This window comes from Dipteris shenzhenensis, chromosome 11 (genome assembly GCF_047967505.1).
Source record: "Dipteris shenzhenensis isolate YYH24624 ecotype China chromosome 11, Dip_SZ_1.0, whole genome shotgun sequence".
Classification (NCBI taxonomy): Eukaryota; Viridiplantae; Streptophyta; class Polypodiopsida; order Gleicheniales; family Dipteridaceae; genus Dipteris; species Dipteris shenzhenensis.
In genome coordinates this window covers 15,566,201-15,573,792 of record NC_141606.1, presented here as the reverse complement: position 1 = coordinate 15,573,792, position 7,592 = coordinate 15,566,201, and the positions used below count along the sequence as shown (strand labels likewise).

Here is a 7,592-nt window from a genome sequence, read left to right as displayed (position 1 = left end):
GGGAGGAGGAGGGGGAAGGAAGCATGGGGGGGACAAAGAAGAGGCAAGAGGGGGAGAAAAAGGAGGCAGGAGTGAAGGTGTGAAGGGGCGAGAGGGCGGTGAAAAGAAGGCGAGGGAAGAGGAGGTGGCATAAGGCGGGGAGGTGAAGTGTAAGGTGGAAGGGGAGGCGAAGGCAGGGAGAAATGGCAAGGCAATGGAAGGCATCGGGAGGAGGGTAGAAAGGAGACAAGGCAGAGCGACGACCGAGGCGGGGCGGAGCGGTGACCTAGTCGGAGAGGAGGCAAGGCAGAATGATGACCGAGGCGAGGGTGGAGGTGAGGCGGAGAGGAGGCGGATGGGAGGCTAGAGGCGGGGGATGGTGATGGTGGGTAGTGGGAGCAACCAGGTCAACAGCAGCAGCACAGGATAATCGATATCTGGTTTTTGGTGGATACCATTAAGGTTTTTTTTGGATGCATTAACAAAAGATATATGACAGCAGCTCCTTAATTGGTGAAGGATTCTTTGGAAAAAGAGAAAGCATAGCCACTTGGATGAATTAGTCATCCCGAATAGTTCAAAGTGAAGCTGCTCTATTGGCATTATTATTTTCATTGAGTTCAAATGAGGAGTTAGCCCATAAAGCATTCCATGTGGATAAGAAAAAAGCACTTGCCTTGGTCAACTGATTGACAAGACATGGGCTAGAAAGCGGTTGAGTTGAATGGATGTGGATGCCACACCAACAAAGGATTTAAGAGCTAAAATGCCAAAGGTTATTGGGACAAAATATATGGAGATCAAGAAGGAGATCTTGGAGCACACCATGCAAGGTACACCAATTGTTGGTTTTGCTTTTAGCTTCTCCTATGATATCTTAATATTAGAGGATGATACAAAAGTTGCACACATCGTCGTCACATGGGAATAAGTGCTAATGCAGGGAGAAGCCATGTGTACTTTTCATAGATGAGCTACAGGACCTTAGAGTGTTAGGGATAGTTGACCTTGTATGGTTTATCATAAATAGTCCTTTGGCAGATAAGAAAAGATCAACATTGGCCTTGTTTGAAGGCATAATTTAAATCTTGAGCATACATGGATGATGGTACATTGCATTGATGGGATAGATGATGAACTTCCATCTACCTTGATTAGGGTTTGGCATGCTATGTAGGTGGAGTGTCTTTATGGAATCTAGCAAGTTCACAATGGAGTTAGTGGAAGTTGAGTTTCAATTAAGAGGTGGATTCATAAATCTTGTATATTTATACCCCCTAGTAGCACTCACCTATTGTTCAGTAGTTTGCTTAGATCTTTACTTCCCATCTAGTACCCTAAATTAGGTGAATAGACCAAATTGTCTAAGTTAAGCTTAAGTCAAAGGATAGTTTCAAAATTTCATGCAAATGGGGAACTTAAACTCATAATCTCCAATATAATCAGTCTTACTATTAGCCTATATGAAGATATTATGAAAGTAGATTGGTGGCTACTTTAAATTCTCACCCTTGTAAATAAGAGGGAGGGAGCCCCTCCCCTCATATATATAACGGGACTTCCTTATTATCCTACCCTTGCCTTTTAGCCCCACCTACTTTTAGGGTTTGGGTATATGTAGATCTTCTTTAAATGAAGGTATGGGGCTTTTCAATATTTAAATGCTTCACTTATGTCATAAATAATGCATTTTTCTTTTACATTATTTTCCCCCTTTACATCTTTTTGGGCCTCCCTTCTCACACATTTCCAGTAGGACCCCCCGATGAGTTTAATTGGGGCATTAGTATTAGTGGAGGGTGAGGGTGGGTGGGGATAGTATAAGGTGTGTGTCTTTAATTAGAGATTATGTTCAATTAGACTAAAGTTTAGTGACGCATGAGGAGGGTGGGTTGGAAAAGTCTAGAACTATCTACATGTGTGCCATGTGTCGCATAGTCGATGTAAGAAGTAGCATTTTAAGTGGTGGAGTGGTATACATAGTGGTGGAGTGGTGTACATAGTAGAGCAATTGAATGAGAGCATCGTGATGAGGTTTTATAGCCAGGCAAGGTGGTGAGAGGCGAGATGGGACGTTGTTATGAATCTCAAACGGCTCGCAAGGGGTGTCAAAGCAGACATGTAGGGTGTCTATGAAGCTGGTGCAGAGAAGAAGAGGGGAGACATTGAGACGTAGATCGGTTTGTGTTTACCGCATATATTTGATGTTGCTTGTTTTGATGCACTTAAACTGAGTTTTGTGGCATGGTTGATGCAGGTGTGAGTCAGAGGTCGTAAGGAGGGGTAGAGACATAGGCCAACGATCCGAAAGAAAGTTGCACTTACACCTCCAAATGGTTTGCCGAATCGCCGCTGGGAGTGTTCAAGTTGTGAACAAAGCGATTGCCCAATTCATTGGCTGGGACAAGAAGAGGCCAGCGGGGGGGATGATTATGTGCAGGGCACTTAAGTAGAAGAACCTTGCTTGGTTATTGCATGAAGGATGTAGGAAAGCCATACTTTGAGAGAGTGTCAAAGAACATAAGCGTGGAAGATTTGTAGGCTGGCGTTGAGCTTTCTTATGCTATGGAGCAAACGAAATGAAGAATAGGGTGTGTTTAAGTAGTTTGAATGTTGACATATCTTTCTTATTCTGGAAGTACAAGCTTGGTTCTCATTTCGGGATGCCTTTTACTAAATGCTCACTGAAGATGTTGCAGAGCAGTAGTTACTACCCATGCGCTTCATGAGTGATCCTGTATCATGGGCGCGGGATGGATATGGCACAGTGTGCAGTCCCTTTGGAAGACAATGGTTGCACCTTAATCTGTGACGGCAAATGATGTGTCCTCAATTTTCTTCATGCTGGAGAACCGCTGCACCTAGCCATGCTGTGATCAACAAATCAACGGGGTGTTGGGGACGCACCTAGGTATTTCTACGAAGAAAGATGCCCTCCCAGCGAACACGTTGGAAGTCCAATCAAGGTACCTGAGCAAGAATATGTGGAGGTGGATCAAAGGCCAAGGAAGCAGCCAATGGTGGTGGAGAGTGCACCAGAAACAAGTAGCAGCACAATGTCACACATGCTAGAGCTTATCTCATTGGCATCTAGTGCAAGGGCCAAAATACACATCAGTTGAGAGTCTTTGTAATCACAAGCTTTTTGAATATGTATAGTGCATGCTACAAGTAAAATACTTTGTGATGACAGAGAGAGCTATGTAACAACGCTAATATAACATGAAAACTTTGTAATGACAACCTTTTTGAGTAATATGCACCTAAGATTGTCACGCAACTCTTTTGGAATGTAATAGTATGTGCATTTTGTTCTCAAAATTACATGTACTTTGCAAGTAGTTCCACTTGAATTGGATTTTTCCTGTGCGAGATGAAAATTTTTATAAAGAGTAGATCCTGTGGGCTCTCAATGAGTAATCTCTTTGTGAGATTATTCTTTGATAGCCTTTTCCATTAACTTTAACTACAACTCAATAACTTACCTTACCTTTTATTTAAGGCACAGTTATATTATTAACGGGCTTATAATGGTTTTGCCACCTTATTAGAAAGGTTTAAGCGTATTATGATTTATGTATGCTGGGATTGTACAAAAGATCTAACAACGATCGGGATAAAGATGTAGAATTAGGTCGAACCGTGGTATGTAAAAAGAAAAACAAGGGTATGTAAGCACTGCCCCACGGCCAGACTATCCAGCCACTTGGCTTACGACGAAAATATTGTATCTAGAAGTTCAGAGGCTAATAAACACAAAATGAGGCATTATGAAGCTACAGACTACATATAGTGATCTGTGCAGGTAAAGCACAGAGAGATCTATCATAAAAGCGAGATCCTTGTAATCCACGTTAAGAGTATGAGAAATTTCTCAGTAGAAATGTTTGAGATGAATCTTCGGATAACATGAAGGTCAGATTACAAAATACAGTGATTTGCGCAGGTTATAACGCAGATGGATCATAGAAGCGAAAGATCCTTTTTATCCAAGTTAAGGTAACACGGAGTTGAAACATTCCCGGTAGAGATGTTTGTAATGAATCCTCAGATAACATTGGAGAAATCTTGGCGATCAATCTACAGATAAGGTAAGGGGATTGGAATCTGCACTAATTAGTCATGTTTGGTAATCAATCTTCATACACTCTGCACTCGTCAGTATCGGGATTGGTCTTGCAGAAGTCTGCGAGAGGATCCCCGCTACTCGCCTCCTCGTTGCCAGGCCACTTGGTTGCCACAAGGTGAGCAAGATCCACCACCCTTTGACTGCCACAAACAACGCAAACAATAACATTCCATGCCTGTTAGCACCCTATTGAACCGTGAATAGTGTGATCATCGACCAGCTTCATTCACTTTTCGATCACCGTCTGCCTGATGCAACCAACACAGCATTTCATCGATGCATTCAAACGCTGCCCACTGCAGCAAACATATCGAACATATGGCATTTCGACGATTTCTACCAGCACATTCTGGGCAGGCAAATTCTAGAAAAAACTGTATCACGAGCCTGATCGTCATCGCATAAGGATGCAGAAGTAGCGCGACAGCAGAGCTTCAATCACGTGGTGGACTAGAAATTCGACCGGCAATTCGAACGCAGTAGTAACGGCAATTAAAGACTATTTGATCTATGGCCTACAGAGCAGCGATGGCGAAATCTGTTAGCCAAGCAAGGTCACACACCTGTATCCCCACTCGTTGTCATACCACGCCACCACCTTCACCATATCGTCGCCCATCACCATAGTCAGGGAAGAATCGACAGTAGAGGACACGTCCGAGCAACGGAAATCTACTGAAACCAACGGGACATCGCACACAGCAAGAATGCCCTTCAATGGGCCGTCCGCAGCTTTCCTGAAAGCCGAATTCACGTCTTCGGCGGAGATCCCTTTCTTGGAAACATTGACGACGAGATCGACGACGGAAACGTTTGGTGTGGGAACACGGAGAGCGATGCCGTTGAGCTTGCCTTTTAGCTGGGGCAAGACCAGAGAGACGGCCTTGGCAGCACCCGTGCTGGTTGGTACGATGTTGAGTGCGGCAGCCCGTGCTCTTCTCAAGTCCCGGTGGGAGGCATCCAGCAATCTCTGCAATTCATTCCAGCCAGACGAACACTTCAGAAATCTTACTGAATCACAAGCGATGAGAACTGCACATTGCGACAAAGAATTTGTAGCATTAACCAAGCTTGCGCGATCCTTCGCGGAGGGAAGTAGCTACCTGATCGCCTGTGTACGAATGCGTGGTGGTCATCGTGCCCTTAACAATCCCTGCGAGAACATTTTTCCAGTTCTAATCAGTCATCTCCAATCAACACGAGCACAAGACACAGCTTTTCGCTACCGAAACAAAAACTCTCGGCATCGGAACAAGTTCTCTCACGATCAAAAGCCAGGTCTGTGCAGTGATCCGTTTCTAGTCCCGATAGAATAGAAAGCTGCTCATCTAGTGATTCCCGTTGTGGTAGCATATGCAAGTTCGATAGAATAGCACATCAAGCTTCACCATCTTACCGAATTCTTCATCCAGGACTTTCACGAAGGGCGCGAGACAGTTGGTGGTGCAAGAAGCGTTGCTGTCGATGGACCAATCCATAATTAGATCAACCGCACTAACAAGTGGAAGCTTCAATTCTAAAAGTGAGCAGAGTGATACGTCCAACTCCAACCGTGATCTGCTCATTACATGCAGTGGAAGCTTCGACTCCAACAGTGCGTAGAATACTACATCGAGTCACAATCGTGCGCAGATTACTACGTCATGTTCGATTTCAATATGAACTTCATCCGCGAGCCAAGTCTGGCATCACATACCTAATGATGTTTGCAATTTCGTGTGAATAATCTCCCTCATTCACTCCCACCACATACGTCGGAATATCTGCACCTTTGGCTGGGGCTGTGATGATAACTTTCTTCGCCCCTGCCTGAATGTGCTTACCAGCTCCGGGTCCATCAACAAACACCCCGGTTCCCTGTGTACATTCATTCCATAAATTCGCAGCGTTTAGCTAGCGAACATCCTTTCCCTGAGATCTCTATCTTGACAACAGTACAGTGTAACTTCCAACCTCAATCGCGTTCACATCAACCACTTATATAGCGCTGAATTAACCCAAACCCGTGAATAAAGAATACCTCAATGACGATGTCTATGCCCATGTCAGCCCAGGGTAGCTTCAATGGGTCTCGGCTTGATACAACCGCGATATGCTTGCCATCCACAGAGAGGGTTTTGTCGTCCACGATTTTTACATCCGCCTTGAATGTTCCGAGCATGGAATCATACTTCAAGAGGTGGGTAGCCTGGCAGCACACCGAAAACTGAATGAGATGGGTTCCAAAAGCGATCCACGGAACGATTACATTGCGCTCTCCCGCAGGATTGAACCAGAACGCAACAGAATGATGCCGGGAGTAGAGGCATAACGTACGTTCTTGACACCTCCACTGTCGTTAACAGCAACGACTTCAAGAGGCGAGTCCTTCCGTCCATGCCAGCACCGCAAGAAATTGCGCCCAATCCGACCAAACCCATTGATTGCAACCTTCAGCTTTGCGACAGTCTCCCCTTTGACGGCTCCAGAGCTACCAGCCTGCGCCAGCGAGTCTGTCGCAATGTTATCATTCTCAAAAAGCAGTTCCAAACCTCAAGATCAGCAGGGTGGAATACATCTATGATCTGACTGCAAGTCTATACCTTAACGGAGACCTGGCGGGCGAGGACATCAAAGAGGCTATTCTCATTGATGGTTCTGCCGTAAGTGAGAGAAGACGACGAGGACTTGAGGCCAGAGAACTCAGCAACGTCGAGTCTCTACAAAAGATGACGAGCAAAAAAAAAATGAGGAGCTAGGAAGGGGGGGGCAAAACAAATGGAGATGAGCAAGGGGAAGGTGAGAAAACCTTGAGGGCGGAGGGAGGGCAAAGGGAGTGACGGGAGGAGGGGGAGGGGGAGGAAGGAGAGGTGGTGAAGCAAGAGGAAGAAGCTGCAAGGTGAGAGGTAGAGGAAGCCATAGCCAGAAGAGGCAAAGCTCTCAGCTTGCAACTTCTTCTTAGCTACAACTTCTTCTTTGTCCCAAGCCAACAACCCCTTCTTCTTCTTCTTCTTCTTCTTCTTCTTCTTCTTCTCTTGTTCTTCTTCTTTGCCAATCATTCATCGTAGACTCTTACCATTTTCATGTGTTCTATTATTTCTCTCATTTGGATGAGGCTCCCCTTTCTTGACACGTGTCTGGCTCATCCTCCCCTTTTCCCTTTGTGTGGTTCTACTCACCTCTTTCATTCCCCTCTCACCTCCTCACCTTATCATCTCTTCCCTCCCTCTCTCTCCAACTCTCTTGTCGCATGCACATGACTAGCATGGTTGAGAGAGGCCCTCCTAGCCCGTCATGCTGTGCACGGTGCTGCTATCAAACCCCCTGCTTGCTTGCTACTGCTGCTGCTGCTACCCTCCGTATCCTTGGATGAAACTTGGAAACTGGCTCACATGGAAGTGGCATTGCCATGTGCCAGTCAAGATATTGACACATCATCCAAAGCCTTTGTGTAGGAGGTCGGGGGTAGGAGGTCGGGGGTACCCCAAGACCGTCTTCGCCTGCA

The 7,592-nt window shown here is 45.5% G+C and overlaps 1 protein-coding gene across 2 annotated transcripts; it reads right to left on the bottom strand.

The window, feature by feature from the left end:
- Window positions 1-3,803: 3,803 nt before the first annotated feature.
- GAPB (glyceraldehyde-3-phosphate dehydrogenase B subunit) lies at window positions 3,804-7,149 on the bottom strand. Of its 2 annotated transcripts, none has more exons than XM_087381074.1 (9): window positions 6,897-7,149; window positions 6,703-6,807; window positions 6,425-6,586; window positions 6,129-6,296; window positions 5,805-5,965; window positions 5,505-5,566; window positions 5,212-5,261; window positions 4,672-5,078; window positions 3,804-4,248 (listed from the first exon to the last, which is right to left on the bottom strand). In XM_087381074.1, exons 1-9 carry the CDS (start codon window positions 7,005-7,007, stop codon window positions 4,113-4,115), a joined length of 1,362 nt encoding a protein of 453 aa, XP_087237200.1. In that variant the 5' UTR covers window positions 7,008-7,149; the 3' UTR covers window positions 3,804-4,112. The 2 variants fall into 2 exon arrangements, with proteins under 2 accessions (XP_087237200.1, XP_087237199.1); XM_087381073.1 differs by having other exon boundaries at window positions 3,818-4,248; window positions 6,691-6,807; window positions 6,897-7,148.
- Window positions 7,150-7,592: the final 443 nt, after the last annotated feature.

Bases quoted from the DNA above. Each gene is read 5' to 3' on its own strand.
- GAPB (XM_087381073.1), bottom strand. From the start codon at position 7,007: ATGGCTTCCTCTACCTCTCACCTTGCAGCTTCTTCCTCTTGCTTCACC. The intron at 5,567-5,804 runs GTATGTGATGCC...GTCCATCGACAG, and splicing joins GAAATTGCAAACATCATTAG to CAACGCTTCTTGCACCACCA. The intron at 5,262-5,504 runs GTAAGATGGTGA...ATGTTCTCGCAG, and splicing joins AGTCCTGGATGAAGAATTCG to GGATTGTTAAGGGCACGATG.